This window comes from Dicentrarchus labrax, unplaced genomic scaffold (genome assembly GCF_905237075.1).
Source record: "Dicentrarchus labrax unplaced genomic scaffold, dlabrax2021, whole genome shotgun sequence".
Taxonomy (NCBI): domain Eukaryota; kingdom Metazoa; phylum Chordata; class Actinopteri; family Moronidae; genus Dicentrarchus; species Dicentrarchus labrax.
Window position 1 is genome coordinate 19,324,986 of NW_026136714.1, and position 21,213 is coordinate 19,346,198.

The 21,213-nt window shown below is 38.4% G+C and overlaps 1 protein-coding gene across 3 annotated transcripts in view; it reads left to right on the forward strand.

Moving 5' to 3' along the window:
* smarca2 (SWI/SNF related, matrix associated, actin dependent regulator of chromatin, subfamily a, member 2) overlaps positions 1–21,213 on the forward strand; it is a 54,247-nt gene that overhangs the window by 24,061 nt on the left and 8,973 nt on the right. For all 3 annotated transcript variants that reach the window (XM_051423010.1, XM_051423012.1, XM_051423011.1), the window contains exons 17-29: positions 613–679; positions 785–895; positions 3,697–3,939; positions 5,496–5,609; positions 6,774–6,878; positions 7,556–7,642; positions 8,087–8,133; positions 8,471–8,637; positions 10,148–10,311; positions 11,501–11,728; positions 12,144–12,221; positions 13,218–13,436; positions 14,601–14,824. In XM_051423010.1, the coding sequence (XP_051278970.1) occupies positions 613–679; positions 785–895; positions 3,697–3,939; positions 5,496–5,609; positions 6,774–6,878; positions 7,556–7,642; positions 8,087–8,133; positions 8,471–8,637; positions 10,148–10,311; positions 11,501–11,728; positions 12,144–12,221; positions 13,218–13,436; positions 14,601–14,824 (1,854 nt within the window). The remainder of the gene's footprint in view (positions 1–612; positions 680–784; positions 896–3,696; positions 3,940–5,495; positions 5,610–6,773; positions 6,879–7,555; positions 7,643–8,086; positions 8,134–8,470; positions 8,638–10,147; positions 10,312–11,500; positions 11,729–12,143; positions 12,222–13,217; positions 13,437–14,600; positions 14,825–21,213) is intronic.

The window sequence follows — 21,213 nt, forward strand, 5'->3', positions numbered from 1 at the left end:
TTTCATCTAATTACAATTATTAGTTTTCATTTTCAACTGTAGGTCTTAAAGGATTAAAATTAACTATATGTTGTTTTTTGCACTGCTTTTTGTAATCAAACTGAGCACAGCAGAGGCCTAAATTTGACTTCAGGGCCTCTGTGTTAAATTTCCTTTTTAATATGCACAGTGAGCTAATGTGGAGGAACGCCTTAAACTTGCCCTCTTTCAATAGTAATTGTGTGTTGGGAAATTAAAAATCCTACATCCTTGTCCAAGTTAATGGGCAAGGAGCTTGATCTTCCCAGGGGACCAAGTTCTGAACAAAGCCCTCTCTAAGAAAAGTCTCTCATTGTAAATCTGCAATCCATTTGACCCTTTGGAAAGTTGTTGTGCTTCAACACTGCAACAGATTTTTTAATTCATCTGATGTTTATCCAGTAAATTATGTCCGAACATTGAGGATAGACATTTTCAATGAGCACTCTTAATGCGTGATTCCTCAAGTTGCCCTTGCCTCTCCTATTCATATCTTAGCTAAGACTGTTTCTATAATTGCTCTGCATTCAGACCCCCTTCTTACATCTTACCTCCAGAAGTTGTGGTGATTGTCATTGATTTCCTTTTTTCCAGGACTTTGTCTAACTGGGTCTATGAACTTGACAAATGGGCGCCCTCTGTGGTCAAAATTGCTTACAAGGTAAGAAAAATGTTTTTTATATCAGTTTTATTCTGAGACATTTGTATTGCTTTTTGCTGACTTATGACAGAAAGTTGTGTTTTCTTTGTGTCTCCACAATGGAAGGGCACCCCTGCTTTGCGCCGTGGGTTTGTCCCTCAACTCCGCAGTGGAAAGTTCAATGTCTTGCTGACCACCTATGAATATATCATCAAGGACAAGCAAATACTGGCCAAGGTGAAGGAGAGCAAAGCTTTGTTGTCCTCTCTGTATAATTCACTTTCTCACTTGCACTCTATTGCCATTTTGTCCTTCATAAACACATAGACACACTCTTTTATTCACTAACAACTTTACCAATCAGTAGTTCAATAACTGTGCCAGAGTTTGAAAGTAACATTCAATGACCAAAAGGCTCTGCCTTTACTGCTGAATTTGAGGCGATAGTAATAACAGACTCCAGGTAAAGGCAGAACTAAAAATTGTGAGTTACAGCAGGAACTCCTCAGATCCAGATTCAGTTCATTTGGGTCTAAAAACTGCAAGAGGAGCTTCATTATTGATACAGTGAGCAAGGAGTCTGTGGATCTTAGGGGCTCTACAGGGAACATCTATACAGCCATACAGAAGCACATGACATTATAATTGGGAAGTCCATTATTAGTTTTCTAGACAAGTAGTAGGATCATTAGACTCACATAGGTAAACTTGACACCAGAGCTGAACTTCAAAACAAACGTGATCTTTTCTTCCAATTTAAAATATGGCTGCAGCAGCACCACTCTGTATGAGCCGTAATTGATATATTGACTTTGAGAACAGAGCACTGCAGTAGTAGTCCTACTTGTAATAAATTGATACACAGCTTCAGAGTGTCACAAGGAAAGTCTGATGTTTGTAATACTCTGTTGATGATAGAACGCTGTGTTAGTTGCGTTCCTTGTATCCGATCGAAAAGATAAATTAGACTCAGTTTTAACACAAGTTTGTAAAGCACTGAAAAAATAGAGCCACAGTTTAGTCCTTTCTTAGTTAGAGGGCATCTTTCATCATCCATACCTCAGTGTCTTATTTAATGTGTGGTCAGCAAATACAGGGTCAAGAGTTCTAGTTACTGTTCAACAAAATGTTAACAGGTCAGCAACCTCACACGACACTGAGCTTAGTTTGGAGAAAATGATTTAGCTGATTAAATTATATTGCTATATATGTCATAAAGTTTCAACGCTATAAGCTTTATTATTGAATCCACAGTGTATTTATATACACAGTCTCTGCTGCAGACAGTTTCAGTACTTCACTTACACACACAACCTGGTGTGCTGTGTGTTTGGGCACAGGTACATGCATACTAAGTGCAGTGTTTCCCACAGAGTTAGGTTGTATTTGTGGTGGTAGCTGACCGTGGAAAACTGCACATGGAAGGAGGCACGCTCGTGCTTTGTTTTAGACTCGGGTCAATGTGTCACATGTGGCACGTACTCTACCAGTTGAGCTACTGTGCATCCCCACCCAGGCTATTTAAAAAGTAATTATGAAATAATACTGTATATAAGACAGTCCATTACAAATATTTAAATTGCCAAGTACTTTGTTACAAATAAATAACTGAACCAAATATACAGCTTGCTTCACAGTGTACAATATATATCTATCCTTACTAGCTAGGCTTGCTAATAACTTATTTTAAGCATTGGATCTCCGAGATTTACAGCATTGTGTTAAGTACGTAAATAGATTAACTTATCAGAGTTAACTTGAATGCATCAGTTTTGGACAAATATGTGCAGAGATGTTCACGATACTAACCATTCATGAACTCCCAATTGATTCTCTTCAGGAGTTTGGCCGGCCATCTTCTCTGCAAGGAAAAGCCAGCAGCAATCTTTCCTCACGTTTTGATTCATTCATTGTGCACAGAGAGGAGGGCCTATTCACAGACAAGTCGGTTGTCAATATGTTTAAGAGAGAGAGAGAGAGAGAGAGAGAGCGAGCAGTGTGGGGCTGAACGAATCAATGTGCTGTGCGCAGCTCTACATTAAAATATAATTTCACTTATTTTAAATTGTAAAAAAAATAGAAAGTCAAAATCAATCAATGTTGATAATATGGCGGGCCACCATGTATGGGAAACACTTGAGGGAGTTGTGAGGCAGGCTGGAAAATTAAATAATAAGATCGCTCAATACGTTTTGCTTCAGACATGAGGCTCTTAACTCACCAACCCACACTCAGCAGTTATCAGACGCTGTGGGAGCTGTTAATTCAGTCCAATAAATTATAACTGTAATTACATGCAAAAAATGAAATAAAAAGGACTTGAAGCCTTAAAGACTCTTTAGGTCGCATTGGCACGCATAAATCACAAGTGAAAAGTGAGCTGTTCCATAGCCAACATAGACAACTGAATTGTTTGAAACAAAAGTGTAACTGCTCTCTCAGATTCTTCAAAAATTCTTCCTGTGTATACGTGACTTAAATGTTCTCACCAAATGTGTTTGTTTCTCAGATATGGATTTTTACTGACTATACTATGTCCATAGTAGGACTGTTAATGTATTTAGGTACCTGCTTTACCATTTACAAGAGATAGAGCAGGAGGTTTGCATGCTCTGCAGGAACTGCAAAAATCAGTTGCATAAGCATCGACCAGAATCCCCTTGAATCCAGCACCTTGTTCACTCCATGGCTTGAAGTGTTAAGGCCAACATTTGGTGGCCAGGTGCTGAAATAACAAAATACTCACAGGGTGAGCAAAAGGTGTGCTATTTTAGTAAAGGGGTGCATGTTGATTTGTTCACATCACTGTCTGCACAATTATTGTATGCATATGAAATGAGGAGAGGGAATAAGAAACTTCTCATTTGTATGCAGTAGTGTTGTGTGCCCTAAGGGAAGTCAGAGTAGGAATTGTTCTTCTCTGCAGTCACTCCTGAGCTCCATTGTGATCACGAATGTTTCAAATGCAAATTTGGACATGGTGTTTTTGTGTTTTTCATTATTGCAAAGGGTCCCATAAGTATTTTTTCCACATACAGATTCGTTGGAAGTACATGATTGTGGACGAGGGTCACCGCATGAAGAACCACCACTGTAAGCTGACCCAGGTGTTGAACACCCACTATGTTGCTCCCCGCCGCCTCCTTCTCACCGGTACACCACTGCAGAATAAGCTGCCCGAGCTGTGGGCCCTTCTCAACTTCCTCCTGCCCACCATCTTCAAGAGCTGCAGCACCTTCGAGCAGTGGTTCAACGCCCCATTTGCTATGACAGGAGAGAGGGTAAGTACGAGGAGAAATGGCCTGGATTCTTAAGTCTATGATTCATTTTGGTGTAATCTCAACGCCTTTTGTTGGATATGGCTCATACAGTAGATCAAGTTGTTTTTTAAATTCGTTTTTAAGGTATTGGATATGTGTTTATCTTAAGTACCAGAATCACAGTAAGAACAAAGCATCCAAGGCTACGCAGGTAGAGTGGTGAACAGATTCATCCAATCATTTTTATCTTCTAAGTTGTTTTAATTTGATTAATGAGCAGAGACCAACTCTGTTGGATAAAAAAATTCAGCTTGTGGCTGTTAAAAGTTATCTTCTTACCTCCTCGGAGTACTCACGGAGGGAATCAGTGCAGTGCCATAACATGCATTAAAATCTAAGAACTTTCTAAATACACTTCTAAACCTGAACTTTTTTAATTAATAACTTTAAAAAAAAAAAAAAATTAAGATGAGTTGTAGATTTTAACATATACTGGAGCCTATTTTTGGCTAAACATGGATATATTGTACATCTTCTTAAAGCTGATAAAAGGTCTCTTTAAATCTCTGTTTCCAGAGATCTTTTCATCCCTTCACAGTAATCATGCCTGTCATTTCTACTGAAAAGGTATGAAATCCAAAGGAACTGTCGTAAAGTGTGAGATTTTACAATTGTTATGTCAAGGCATAAGAGATGCCCTGGCCTACAAATCTTATTCTCCAGATGTAAGAAACCGGTTCTATAACGACCCCAAAAAAATCACATCATCATGATTTTTTTTTTCAATGAAAATGACATTTGTAATGCAAAAATAATCAATCCCACACTAATCGCGAATTATATCGCAAATGCTTGTGTTTCCAAACCATAACTCATAGTAATGGAAGAAACAGCTGCTTCAGCCAGCCAGTCTCTACAAGTTGAGTTGAAACAAACCTTTAACCTGCTGGTTCAACTGAGTTTGTTTTAGGTTGGGCTCAAACTGTCAGGTTACTTTTTAAGGTAAATACAAATAAAAATAAACATTTATTTTCTGAGCACCAAACAGCATTAAAAAAAGATAATGAAAGTTAATCATTAATTTATATTTCTCCATTGTTGTTCCTATGGCTTTCATTTTAGCCATTGGATTCATATTAAAGGTCCCGTGCTTGTCTTGTAAACAAACAACAGCTTTGTATACATTCAGTTTTAATCACACAAACGCATTGTGTGTGTTCTGAGGTCTTAAGGCACATTACAGGGGAAAAACAAGCGTCTGCTAAAATCACGGCAATCGGTTGTGCCTACAAAGGTCAGCTCGCATCAGAGGTTAACAAATGTATACTTTTGTCGCAACCCTACTCCAGTTGGCTTATCGTGGACATCCACACGGAGAAGTCGCAACACACAACATACACAAACATGTTTAATGCTTTTCTTGGTCACACAGTATATTTTGATATCAGGTTACACTGCAGTTCCAAGGATACATAAGAGGGTCACATCCTTGTCACCGTTGTGTTTATACTGCTGCCCAGTATGTTTAACACAACATTAGGTGGTATATTATTATATTTACTCTCTGACTTGTTTAGGTCGACCTAAATGAGGAGGAGACCATCCTGATTATTCGGCGTTTGCACAAGGTGCTCCGCCCCTTCCTGCTTCGCAGACTGAAGAAAGAGGTGGAGTCTCAGCTGCCAGAGAAGGTGAGATTGAAGCTAAATATTTCTACTTTGATTTGATGTAGCATGATTATATTTATTGCAGGGTTTGCAGTGACAGTAAAGTACACTTTGTGAAATATAAAACAGTTATCATTAGGAGCATGTTTTTTGTATGTTAAGTATAATGAAGCACGTAGTTATTGAAGATCATTCCAAATGGTGTGGTTATTCTTCTGCAGAGTCAAGTGCATGGGTATTTTGGCTCAGTACACACAGACACAATTTGGCACAGTCTTCAACACTACTACTTCAGCAATTATCATCAGCTGTAGCCTTGTATCCAGTTATAAGTATTAATGTGGATGAAAATGATCTTCAGATTCATGGGTGGCTCCTATTCACTTGTAGGAGGCTAAGAGCATATTGACAAGCCCTGGGAACCAAGAACTTCATGTTTTATTAATTATTATTATTAAGTTTTTATTGTTGAACTTTATGTTTTCAGCATGGACACTGATGTTATTTGTTAAGTGATGTAAAATTAGTAATAATGTTGTGAATAAGAAAATAAAAATAACACAGTTTAATTCAACAATTGATCTTCCAGTTCACATTGACATCTTTCTCAGTGCCTAATATAAATTATGTTTAACATGAGCTTAACAGGGTTCCCAGTAAATCAATCAAAGTTTACTTTCTTATACTGACTTAATATGATTTATAAATGGGTGTCTACTTTTTAGTGCAAATTAAGCTTCAATTTAATACTAAACAATTCCGAGGTATAAAAAAAATTGCTTCTTATGGTTAACACCAGTGAACGCTTTGTGGTGTATCTATTTTTAATATATAACATGGCTTACAGACATTTAAATATGCAAAGTTATTTAAAAAACTATTCAGCTTCATGTTCACCACCACGGACAGCCGTACGTTACGTATATACCCCTGAAACATGTACAAACTCTGTGCATCGATTGAACTTCACCTTAAGAGATTTTTTGTTGTATGTATAAAAAGGCAAGGTATGTAAAGTGTGTACATAATGCGCATATAATAATATGTATTTTTCTGACATTAACTTTTTTTCACTCATAGTGTCAAGAATAGGGAGAGTATTAAGAAGGTGGTGTCCGCTCCAACAGCTTCGCCAATGAACAGACATCATGTATAACTGATGAATTGTCCTCATTGTCATTCACTTAGGTGGAGTATGTCATAAAATGCGACATGTCTGCTATACAGAAGGTTCTGTACCGCCACATGCAGAAAGGCATCCTCCTCACTGATGGCTCTGAGAAAGACAAGAAGGTAAGTATACCAAGACCCCTGTGGCTTCACTGTATGTCTGTGCTGTGTTTTATCAGCTTGCTGACAAACTAAGCTGTATAGCTTAGAGCACAGTGATATTTACAGTCTCCTGCTGGTTGACATCAGATGATCACTGAGTTTTGTTGTATAATTGGAGTTACAATTAAAAAAACGTATGTGTGATAAACGAGATATTGTGTTTGCTAAAATAATCTTATTCAACTGCTAAAGCAACATCTTGGCTTTTAGCTTCAGTCACTCATTGTGATGTACCTACAGAGAATTATCACCTGAATCTGCAGCTCACCTCAGCTTTCCAGAACTTTATACAGAGTTTTGCTCATTGTTTAGCTCAACCTTACTGCTATTATTAATTCTCACTGCTTCATTTTGTGTGCCATTTTCAGCCGCAGCTGTTTTTCAGACAAAAAGCTTTAGAAAACCTACCGTACACTACCTGCCGAGCACCAAACAGCAAACAGACGCAGTTTGAGTAGTGCAGGATGTGTAAATAACCCACAGTTTGCTATATTGACCTAATTAACTGATATGTAAATGTTCACAAGTTGTTCCTGCTGCCCTGAAATGGCCAAAATCAAGCTATTGCAGGTTAAAAATCACATCACATCAAGACAAGACAAGTAATTTCTTTTATCTATGTTATAAATTTTTCCCAGGGCAAAGGAGGAGCAAAGACCCTGATGAACACCATCATGCAGCTGAAGAAGATCTGCAACCATCCATACATGTTCCAGCACATTGAGGTGAGTGCTGCTAGTCCACCATCACTGATTCTGACTTTTACAAGCTTGTGAATACTGACATGACTGATGAAATAGGTTTAATTTTCAATGTGTTGACGCGTCCCTTACAAAACTTGTATAATTCCATTTTTTTTATTATTTAACCCAAATCTCTAAACTTTTCACTCTTCCAGTAACATCTGGGATGGTGCCTCACATTATTAATGATTTAAGATTGAATAACACAACAACTACAATCTGACATCACTCTTTTAAAGTGAAGGACTGTCTGCAGGGTTATAACTTTAAAACTAGTCCTGCATGAGGTAACTTTAGTAAACATGCTGATTCAATTTAAGAAGAAACTGATAAGCAGTCTGCATTAACAAAACATCACTAACTTCATTTTAAGATTGCTCAGAGAAAGAGATCATCTCTGAAACCACTAAATGTTCCCTGTTACAGGAATCTTTTGCTGAGCACTTGGGCTATCCAAATGGCATCATCAGTGGGTAAGTTGGACAAAAATCAACTGTGTTTTACTATATTATCCTTCATAATCCGTTTATACACCAGCCTGCACTAATGAAGAAGCACTTATAGTTAACAGAGCTGTTACAATACAATATACAATAATACAAAAAGGGTTACACTTGACACACAAAAACAAAACAGTACACTATGTTGTTAAAGGGCAATTCCATTTTTGCACGTGTGACAACATAGCATCAAGGCATTAACAGCCAGACTGCTAACCGCTGTCAAACTTGATGCTAAAGATATTTTAATAATAAATATATGGGTATTGATTACTTATATTACATGTTTTGCCTGATTACTCCCACCCAGGCATGATCTGTATCGAGCTTCTGGGAAGTTTGAGCTCCTAGATCGCATCCTGCCAAAGCTACAGGCAACCAACCACAGAGTCCTGCTCTTCTGTCAAATGACCTCACTCATGACAATCATGGAGGACTACTTTAGCTACCGCAACTTTCAATATCTGCGCCTTGACGGTAAACTCACACTGTTGAAAAATTCTGTGCTTATTAAATATACAGATGTTTACATCTTAAAGTGTAACTAAATGCCTATATTCTGCTAGTGACACAGAAGGTAACACCGACCAGAATGACTGACTGTCTCTCAGCTCAGCTGCCTGTAGTCAAAGCTACCCAAGCTAACCAGCTGTGAGCTGTGGCTGTCTGACTCTCCGTGTCCATGCTGAAAACACAGAGAACATTTAGGTAGCAGCTTCTCATTTTTAGCCAGCGGCTGATCATATCAGCCTAATTTAAATGTGGCTCCAAATGTTCATTGCAGTCTGGTGTTTATACTTAGCCAAATATCATTTGTAAAGGAAAAAGCTCAAAAACTATTTCAAATTGTATAGTTTTGAACCAGGATCTTCAGTATTTGCATTATAAGTATGGTACCCATAATATAGTATATAAAGAAATATGACTTTTTACCAACTAGTCCCTGCAACAAGACACATGATCATAATCTAAGATTAAGTCAGATTCTGAGCTCTTATAATCCCTTTATCCCTTTGTGTATTTGTGTATTAAAAAGATTTACTCACTCATACTAAAAAAAAGAATAATCTGTCACACTGAGGTGTCAGAGAATTCCCATCACATTCACTCAGCATGATACCCACACTCAGCATCTCAAACAAAAGGTAATTCTGTTATCCACTAGGTCTGGCAACAAAAACCTGAGTTCACTGAGAAGATGTTATTGATTTTAGATGTTATTTTATGGCTGTTTTATGAAACAGAATAGAAGGTGCAAAGTGAAACCAAATTTGTCTCTCACTGGCTGCTGTATGTGAGCGACTGATAAGGCTGATGTGTAGTGAAAACACATAGCATGGAATTGCAAACATGACAAATAAAAAGAGCAAAGTGTGGCCAGTAAAAAAATAAATAAATCCTGTATGTTCTAAGCAAAGTGGTCCTGTACCAAATAAACTTTAAGAAAGAAAGAATTGTGTTTTTTGGGGAGTAATGATGATTTTGAGAGACGCTTATAAAAATGAAAGTCAAACAAACTGTTTTAGTTATTCTACTTAAAGTTTCAAGTCAACTCATTCATGTGATTGGTATTTTGGTCTACAACCAAAGAAAGAAATGAAAGAAAGCAATCAGTTAATCATTTTGATAATCCTCCTTTATGCACACCGTATTTCAGACACAAATTAAGAGACTCAAATATGCAGCTGTGGACTGTGAACCTTCTTCGTTAGCATAATTTAATCAGGCAATCAGACATATAAACTGGCCGTTGAATGGTTTTATCACATTTTGAACCCTGCTTAATTAGAGTCACTACATGCCCTTTTCAGACACCTTTTAAACAGTTTAATTGGTCAGAGATGAGCCACAGTATACAGGTGACATTTTTACTTTCCTGACAACAATGTGCTTTGGACCAGAAGAACAGGAAGTTCACGCAGACTTTTCAAAGTGAACTTGATAGGCTCAGCATTTCAAAATGATGATGAAGTTTTTGGTGTTTCAGGAACCACCAAGTCTGAGGACCGAGCGACACTGCTGAAGAAATTTAATGAGGAAGGGTCTCAGTACTTCATCTTCCTTCTCAGTACCAGAGCCGGGGGCCTCGGCCTCAACCTGCAGGCAGCTGACACTGTTGTCATCTTCGACAGTGACTGGAACCCACACCAGGTACGTCGATATATATGTTATGTATACCGTCCATATATATATATATATACACCAATCAGTCATAACATTATGATCACTGACAGGAATATCATGGTTGTCATGGCTCCTGTCAGTGGGTGGGTTATATCAGGCAGCAAGTGAACATTTTGTCCTCAAGTTGATGTGTTAGAAGCAGGAAAAATGGGCAGCTTGAGGATTTGAGCGACTTTGACGAGGGCCACATTGTGATGGCTAGACGACTGGGTCAGAACTGCAGCTCTTGTGGGGTGTTCCCAGTCTGCAGTGGTCAGTACCTATCAAATGTGGTCCAAGGAAGGAAAAGCGGTGAACCGGAGACCATAACAAGGCTCACGTAGGGAGTGAAGGCTGGCCAACAGACGAGCTACTGTAGCGCAAACTGCTGAAAAACAATACTGGTTCTGATAGAACAATGTCAGAACACACAATGCATCACAGTTATGGGGCTGCATAATATGGGTGCCCAGGTGGTCATAATGTTATGGCTGATTGGTATATATATGTTCTATATGTTCTTGAGGTCTTGTCCATTGTTAGAACCTTTCAGCATTAGAAAAGTATTTATTTCATACAAATAGTATGATACAGTAATTTTTAGTTTTCGCCTCCCCCTTTTTCCACAAACAAAACTAACCACACCTATACAACGCAATGAAAAGAAAAAAAAAGAAAAGCTAAACTTGACTTTGTCTAATGCAACTCTTTAGCAGATATTTCATAGTGTTTGACTAGACAGATTCACAGTAGTGTAATAGTAATAGTGGTTTGTTTTGTTTGTCTTTTCATGTTGTAAGATCAGGAACACAAATTACAGACTTGATATTTCTTCTCACGCAGGTGCATAATGTACCTGTATGTGTTAACAGAAGATGTGTGTTGATGCAGTGTGTCATCCTTTGATATCAGCTTGGTGTGTCAGTGCTCAAACAGGCGACAGGAGTGTGTGATACAGAGCTTTATGTTTGCTTTGATTTACTGACAAAGAATAATGGCTAAATTGCTTTATTTAAAAATAAAGCCCAAAGACTATGCTGACATCGTTAGAAACTGAGTATCCGCAGTAGACAGTTATTCTGACATTGGCTCTCCAAAGATTTTAATTAATTTCCTCTTTTATATTGAGGCAACTGAAATGATGATGACGAATTGTTCATTTATCTGCTGATTCCAGGACCTTCAGGCTCAGGACCGGGCTCACCGCATCGGTCAGCAGAATGAGGTGCGTGTGCTTCGTCTCTGTACTGTCAACAGTGTGGAGGAGAAAATCTTGGCAGCTGCCAAATACAAACTCAACGTGGATCAGAAAGTCATCCAAGCAGGCATGTTCGACCAGAAGTCCTCGAGCCATGAGCGCCGTGCCTTCCTCCAGGCCATTTTAGAGCATGAGGAGCAGAATGAGGTACAGTTTCAGTTTGTAACTTATGTTCATTTCATATATTTTATTATTTATCTTGGAAGTAAAAGCATCTCAGGAATAAGATGCTTGATCAGGCATTTTTATACAATGAATGTAGGAGACCCTAAATTGATTTTTTACCCTCTAGTTAAATTATGCATGGTGGTTTTGATTGAATTACTGCAGGCCCACCAGAGACAGCTCCTTAGATATGATCAGCGAGTTAACCATCCTTCACATATAATATTACATGGTTATGTAATGAAATCTCAGCTATTTAATTGGTGTTTGATAAAATCTGTACTTTACTGATTTTGAACTGAGCATGTGTGGCTTCGATTTTGCTGAAACAGTTCCAACTGAGACTCAAATGTCTTCAGGAGACTGTCTTTTGATGTATTTCCATATGTAACTCTAGGAAGAAGATGAAGTACCCGATGATGAAACCCTCAACCAGATGATAGCCCGCAATGAAGATGAATTTGAGCTCTTCATGGTAAGACACATTTTTAGAGTAAATCTGTTAAAAGTTTTAATTTTCCAAAAGAGGGGAAGCCAACAGCTGGTTATCTTACATCTACCCCAAAATAATTGTAGGTTATCTATCATGTTTAGTTAAATGTCATCATTTGTTCAGGCACCTTCAGACTTGGCAACAACTATCCCTAGACAGACATGTCTTCTTGAATAGTAAATTATTGAATTGTCATGGATACAGGACTCACTGCCATCATGTCATTCACAGTCCATCATTTGACAGTTTTACAGTTCTACACAACTCTGTTTGTGACATCAACAACATCTGTGTTTGAAATGTTAGTACAGTTGTTCGTTCTCTCTTGACTCAGATGCTAGTAAACCCCAGCTGAGGTTGCAAATCAAGTGCTTGTTTTTAAAAAAACTTAAACACTAAACAACCTCAAGCTTCACGGGTTCCTAGTGGTGTTGCCTCATCATTCGTGTTTCATCCAGCTTGTAATGGCTTATTACCATGGTGACTGGATATTAAATATTCATAAGCATCTGGAAGCAAGCCATAGAATATGGTTGACACAAATTGGGTTACTTCTTAAAGGGGTTTGTCCAAAGGTGCGTTTTCTGTTGCGCATTAAGAGGTTACAGCAAAGCTTAGGAGCCTACACCCAAGCTGACATGTGCCATCTCAAAAATAAGGAACATGTTGAGGCAACAGAGGTTACTGAGACTGCAAAAACTGATCTGAAACTGGTTAGCTTGGTTCAGTAGTTTCCTTTTTAGTAACACACATTTAACTAATCCCTCTCAACTGCAAACCCTTTGCTCACTGTAATCCCAGTTCTCTGTCACAGTAATGACCTAGGCATCTAGCTTGTTACTCCACCAATATGAGTACATTTGTCTTATATGACAAAGTAAATGAAAGAAAGTAAACACAGAAATGTGGGGATGTAATTAAAACACAATATGGCCTAATCATGTATATTTACCTGATCATTATCTTACCTCTCTGTAGCGCATGGACATGGACAGACGTCGGGAGCACGCCAGGAACCCAAAGCGTAAGCCTCGTCTAATGGAGGAGGACGAGTTGCCTTCTTGGATCATCAAAGACGACGCTGAGGTAGAACGGCTCACATACGAAGAGGAGGAAGAAAAGATGTTTGGCCGAGGATCGCGCTGTCGTCGGGATGTGGACTACAGTGACGCGCTGACCGAAAAACAGTGGTTGCGGGTAAATCATTCTATGATATTTAATTTTGTCTCAAACATGTAAGAGCATATGGTGATAAATATAACTTCTGTAAAACTTTAAAATGGCTAAAAATGTAGTATGTATTTTTTAAAACTGCAATCTAATTATATGTTAAAGGGCCAACATGAATAGTACACACAGTGGCAGCAAAACTTTTGGAAAAGTTTGTTTCTTTTCCACTTCTTCACTCAGTACCGCTGTAGTTAATTATAGTAATCTTGTATAATATACTGACTGATTTGATATGCATGAACTCAGTTTGGATAATTAACTTCTCTGGGCTTCACACCAGTTGGAGTCAGTGAAAATTACAGTCTAATATGTAATTTTACATTGTTCTTAATTAGACCATTAAGCGGCAGTTTGATTTCTTTTGTCTGAAACATTTTCTTTTCTATTTAAAAGAAGTAGCTTGTTATTCTTTTTTCATTCAAAAGACCAAAATCAATGTATTACTCTGTCTATCAATACTTTCCAACTTCCCTGCGCTGTCTGGGGCTCTCAGTCCTAAGCTCATTTGTTTCTGCTGAAGACACATATCTCTAAAAATAAGTTTCAATATATAGTTTAATTTTGTTTAAAAGCTAAAAAGTTTTTAGAAACCTTTCTCAAACAGGATTACCGTCATCAATGGTAAGCAGATCGGGCCTTATCTATGACTGGATTTAATGCCAAAGTTAGCTCAGCCTGATGCTAATGGCACCCAGTCACCCACACCAAATATATTGTGACACACTCCCCTGGAGAGACATGTCAGGCCTGGCAGATCCATTTTATTGACTGTGGCTCAGGTGTTTCAGGGAAACAAGAATAGAACAGAAAGAAACATTGTGACCGGTTGACAGTATGTTGGAAGTGTTAGCTGTAGTTCAGAGTGGCTCGAATTAAAAGAAGAAAAATATGCAGAGACCTGCTGAAGAGGTTTAAGTTATGTTACGGAGCTTGACAGCCAGAGTTTAAAATACTGCAGTCAGGGAAAGTACTTACGACTGTTACGTCATTTGTTGTTGTGTTGACTAGGGATATATCTGATGACAGAGATGGTTTGTAAAAATTGTGCACTTCTTGACAATGATCCTACAATGAATGGACAAGTTGAAGTTATTGAGGATTAACCCTGTCTCTGGTGCTTTTCAACTCAAGGCCATTGAGGATGGAAACCTAGAAGAGATGGAGGAGGAGATCCGTCTGAAAAAACGCAAACGCAAGAGACGTCAGGACAAGGACTCATCAAGCAGAGATGACGGGGGGTCCAAGGCCAAGAAGAAACGTGGACGTCCACCAGCTGAGAAGCTCTCCCCGAATCCCCCCAAACTCACCAAGCAAATGAACACCATCATCGATACGGTCATCAACTACAGAGATGGGTAAGGAGAATTATTTACATATGGGTTCAGTCAGACTGAACTGCCACTTCACTTTACTGTGCTTAAATCTTTTTGCAAGTTGGGGTAATTTTTTATTTAATAATCTTTACTTTACCTTAGCAATTGACACACTGGTCTTGCCAATATAATTTTTTGTCAACACAGAAGTTGTGTTAGTGGTCACTAAGAAAAAAATTATGTTTTTAGGGCAATTAAAAGTTTCTGTTGGTCGACCTAAAAGAAATCTCATCCACACCTGACGCTATATTTATAGCTCATTTTCCATTGAGCAGTTACTCTTCTGAATCTTGCCGGGAAGATGGCGTCTTTATTTTTAATTGCATTCAACCGGGGGAAAAATTGTCAATGGGCACCACACCGAACTATTCAGAATGCTGTTGTCCACCCCTTCTATATCAGTGAGGGTGGTGTAAATATTATAGACACTTCTTAGTATAATTAAGTACAGTTCCACAGCACCACTAACTACAGGCTTCTTAAATACACACATATATATGTATATATGAAGGAATGGTTTACAGCTAACTGTAATAGACTGCAATAGTTTTGTTTGCTGAACAAACCTAATAAACTTGCAAATGAGTTTATTTTTGGCGTCATCCCCACCATCTGGTGTTGAAGGACACTAGAGGACACTGGATCTCCGATTACAGAGAGTGTACTGTCTACATAGGGAGGCCGTCAACTGTGCTTCAATTGTCAATCTGACTGAACATTTTGATATCAAACAATACTGCTCTCTGCAACAGAAGAATAATGGCTTGATACAAGTAAGGGCAACCTCAACATCTTGTTTCAAAGTGTCAAATCTAAGGACTTCTTGCAGTCTAATTACACTGATACATTGGGCTGTGAGGAGCTACATGCTTCTGAACGCATACTGTGCTGACATTGATGAAGGACTAAAAATATTACTGTTGTCCCGGTGACATGCTTCTTTCGCCACATGGCAAGTGAGAGGTAACACCTACTTTAGCCATTAATGCAGTAGCACCTCACTTGTAAACCTGTGTATAGCACTGTAATGTGTTGAGGACAAACTGTAGAACCGGTTATATCTTGAAAATATAATTATCTGGCTCTAGGCTCTGGTGTTATCAGCTCCGACAATAAAGACATTGGAATAAAAATATTAAGTAAAAGCCACAAGCCTTTTCACCATTTAATCTATTTTACTGTTTTAGATCTCCATGAAATCCTCATGTTTACCTTCACAGCAGCATGCTAACAAAGGATTGACCAAGAACTTGACCTATGACCCCTCTGCTCTCTTACTAACTTGGTACTACGTTTCCTGTCATGCGTTTTGAGATGTGCTTGAGATTTTTAATAAATGATGTATTTCTTGTGATTGTAAGAGTTTGATGACTTAAATCATAAGCACACAAGTAATTCCTGCCGGGTTTATTTAGCTACCCCAAAGAGCCCTTTGACGTATAACCTATTACTTCTCTCTAACCTCCGCAGTCTAATGGTCTTTCTTCACAAAACCTGATACTGAATAACTAACACAGACTACCTTAATCTCTTTGATGGGTGACCACTAACTGTAATTAACTCAAACACCAGATTCATTTACAGACAGCAGAAGATAGTGTAGAGACTACCCAAGGGGAGGTGCTATTGCTACCAATTACTGCCAGTTGTGCTTAATGAGACCAACCATTGTTTTTACAGTTCTAGACTAGTGTTGTCACAATACCAAAATTATTGTTTCGATACCGATACCAAGTCAAGAATTGCGATTTCGATACTTTTTCGATACTTTTCTGTAGCAGAAGAAAATGGAAATATTTAAAATATGATGGTGATAAATTTGTCATAACAGAGGACCTAAATAGTTTATGTGTGATTGTAACAATAACTTGTGACTAACTTAGCATCTCTATATGCAGTGGTTATAGTGATAACTGCTAACATTTACTTAACCATAACATTACCATAATTAATAATAGGAAATAATGAGTTAACCTAATGTTATTTAAGCTGTGATATATGGATTAATATAGGCTAATGTATCCTGTACTTAAACGTCTGATTTCTTTGATGGTTAACTTTATATTTTAGTCCATAATTTCTTACAAGGTGTTTCACAAATACACCTCCTTTGCGTAGGTCTGTGCTCTTTAAATGCTGCAATAACCTAATATAAATAAATCACTGACAAACATGCACATGCTCTGATTATAATCATATAGCCTATAGATCATTTTAACTGATGTTTTGTGTGCTTTATTTTAGCAGCTTGCAAATTATTAACGTTATCTGTGAAATTTGCGTTTTCAGAGATGTTGAATTAGCCGTAGGCAGGCTGGTTGGCCATGAGGATAATGCCCATAGTTAGCCTACTATTTCTCTAGATAGCCTCGTCAAACTACGGTGGTGCAAAATAGTGACTTCTCACAAAATAACCATAGCCTACTCACTTGATTTAAGGGCATGAGCGTGGTCGTGTTATCTTTCACATACTAACCTGTCGGTCTTTAAACTCCTTGTACAACTCGGCGTGCTTGTCGGCCAAGTGTTTCGCCAGGTTCGAGGTGTTGGCTCCCTTTGTTTACATTCGTTTGTTACATTAGCACTGACGACAAACAGGTCTCGACTTATCGGTAGCTTTGCCCTCACTGTCAGCAAGGTAGTACTTCCATATTACACTCCTCGCGTCATCTTTTTCTACCAGTCGTGGACCGGTGGCCACAGATCACTTGCAGCGATCTCGTTACAGTGTTTGTCACATGACAGCTGCAGCTTCTTTGCTGCGTGCGTGAGGAGAAAAAACACAGACGTCCATAGGGAGACACTGGAAGCATGCGTTGCACACACCAACATGAAATACGTCTCTTACAAATCTGGAACGCGGTCATTCTTAAAAGTATTGATACTATTAAATTTAGGAATCGTGGCTTTTTTAATTTCCGAGAATCGCGATACTTTTGAAGTATCGGTGCACCGTGCAACACTATTCTAGACTAGTGTTATCCCGTGTCCCTTCATGTCAGTATATGAACTGACTTGAGAAACAAGAAAAAGTTTAATTGGAACATATTTAAATCGATACTTTGTCGATCTGTATGGGGTTTAAAAGTTTTATATCCACTCTCATGAGGGCCCATTCTGTGCTTTATGGTACACCTCTAAAAACTTTTTGAGTGCACATTTTTCTTCTGTTTGTGAGAGTGTGCTTTGTGATTATACAATGGAAAGTACCGATTTTTCCCTGGTCAGCAGGGTAAAAACAGACATGAGGTCATGTCTTAGGAACAGTACAGTGTAATAAACATGTATTCTTCAGTCCTACAGTCCTGAGAGTTAGTGTGTGGGTGTGTGTCTGTCTGTGGTCGGTTCTGTTGTGTTGAATTTTCTTCTTTGCCCATGTGCATAATTATCTAGTATGTGTATGTCTGTCTGTAATATTCACCCGTGCATGAAAGAACATGTGCATTTGTGTTCCCATTACTCAAATATGCACTGTGTCAGAGCTTTTTCCAGGAAACTGCTACCTGCCTTTCCAGAAGTCAAATTCTTTCCTCTCCCAGTTGATGGTTGTTCATCCCAGAGCATCTCAATCATAGCTCTGGCGCTCACTCCACTAGACTGGGACGGAATTAGGAATTTCCACTCCAGAATTTAAGGATTCCTAAGTTGCAATGCTGTTTCTCCGGAAAACAAAGTAAACCTCCAAACATGAGTGCAAGCCTTAATAAACTCATATCTCCCAGGCAACAGTCTAGGGTATATTTCCTCCATTAATCAGATTAAGGTGTAAGCCTGTAGAGACCTCTTATAAACACAACACAGAGATCACTGTTCAAATACAGTATGTCTCTCACACACACACATCACCACTGGTTGTCACAAATCCCCCTCGTTCGAAGCCTTCGTGGTCACAATTTCCATTCATTCCAGGGTCTTTCGCAGAAGTCAATTGGGTCTGTTCCCAGGGGTCCACATTGCCATAATGCTGGGCTGAGAGGCATTGCACTTCATACATCAAAGATGTAAAAACCCGTTTTGAACATACCATCCACCTTTGTGGTTCCAACACAGTTAACACAGTGGATATAAGCTCATAGAACATTCAGAACTCAGAGGCACCGCAGGGGTGTGATCATACAATATATCATACAGTATATGTATACAATATTGTCATCTGAGATCAGCAGCCATGAAATCAAGCTGAGGTACTCTGCTGCTCTAAATTTAGTCATTTGTTGGATTGAGGCTCATTATTAAGTTTTATTGTTTAAAGATAAATCCAGGAAAGTACTATTTTGCTATTTTTAAACACTGTAGTTGAATTTTGGTTTCAGCTGTAAGTCTCGAGTGTAATCAGCACACATCTCCCCATTTTTCTCCATACATCACTGAAAGTGAACCTTGGTTACTGTAAACTGCAATGATCTGTATCCTTGTAGTAATTTGTAGTAAAAACAGCAAATTTAGGGTGCTTGAGAACATAAATCCAGGTGAAAACCAGTTTAAACTGAAATATGAGGATTTCCGTCGATTAAGATTGTTCCGGTCGGAGTTCTTGTCCACTTTTTTCTTATTGAGTGGCGGGTGAAGCTCTGAACAGTCGAGCAAATAAACAGCAAGCAAATCTTTAAATGATCTCCATTAGATCTGACAGATCAGTTTAAATATACAAAATGAATACTCAAGTTTATGCTAATAAAGTCTCAAAACACAACAGTGAGAAGTCTTATGTTGGCAGAACTGAAATAAAGTAATCATGAATAAATCATTTAAAGCAGATGGATCAATGTCGCAGACCTTGGTGTTAGCATAGAAATCTTTTTGCGGGAGGAAGCAATGGAGATAAGCAGCAATTGGTATTACTGACATAATCAAACTCTGTTTACAAGGTTAATGTAAAAACCATGAACGCTCATTTTCTTCTCACTAACTTGTTTCTTTTCCCATTTTCCTAAACTCTGGGGAAATTAGTTGGGTAAAAATTGCAGTTAAAGACAGTCATGTCAATCTTTGTCTCTGTTGCAGAAGGATAATGATTCAAGGACCCTTTGATTCCTCACACCCTTGTTATTGTAGGTTTGGCAGCTGTCTACTACACACTGTCTCAGAAGAACCTTGAAATGGATTGTGCACCAAATATGTTTAGTTTATAAATATAATCTTGTAGGTGAGAAGTGGAGGGACAAGGTATGAAAAATCTGTTTCTTAAACTTAAAGAAACCCTAAACTTAGAGCTTACACCCTCCTTAACGTATTCATGTAAGGAGTCTATACGTTAGTGTATACTTTTCTGGAAAATGAATAGGTAAGAGCCACAACAACTCATATATTTTGTTTCATTGTACAACTGACCCTGTTACAGCTCTGCGCTTGTGTATTTTATTCCACACCTTCTCTCGTTTCTGTATTGCAATTCTTTCCATGTATTCTGATGCTTGTTGTTTACCTCGCTGACTTTGGCCCCAAGCATAAACACTATATTATTAATTGTGCTGCATTATTTATGTAAAACAGATATTATAACAGCACACTCCCAAAAGGCCAAATTGCCATTAATGAGCCAAGGAAAGTTTTGAACTTTAAGTCACAGGAAACATGAAGTGTGTGTATATATATATATATATATATATATATATATATATATATATATATACACATACTGTCACAACCTGGCTCAAAAGTGTGTGACAAAGAGGGAGACCACACAGTCTGTGAATAGTTAACGCAATTAAATTAAGTAAATACAAAATAATCAATACAGTTTAATATGTCTGTCAGCAAATCAGTATGTCTGCAATGTCTGTGTGAGTGAAAGGTGAGGTGTATATGTATGAATGTAAAACCCAGAACACAAACAAAAATCAATAGTTCAGTCAACAGGCCAGGGGAAGAGAGTTGAGAAAGCCTTACTGGTCTGATTTATAGCCTCCTGAGCCCAGCCTGCTCAGGTGAGCTGCATCAGGGAGAAATCTCAGCTCCACCCCCTTACTTCCTGAAACAAAGAAGGTAAAACAACCAAGACAGAGGAACAGAATAAGGCCAACCCTAAGGCTGTCACAACACCAATCAGCCATGACATTATGACCACTGACAGCTGAAGTAAATAACACTGGTTATCTCATTATTATCATAGCACCTGTCAGTCGGTGGGATATATAAGGCAGCAAATGTATTTGACATATCTTCTGCTTGTTTTGCTGTATTTTCTTGGCGGTCGATGGGTAGCTGAGGTACAGGAGCTGGAACCGCCCAATAATTTCAGGGTTTGCTGACTTCTTCTGTCCATGTAGAAGTGTCCTTGAACAAGACCTTAAAACCCACTTGCTTCCAATGGTTAGGCCAGTGCATTACATGGCAACTCCACTGCTATCTAGATAGATCCAGATCTGGAT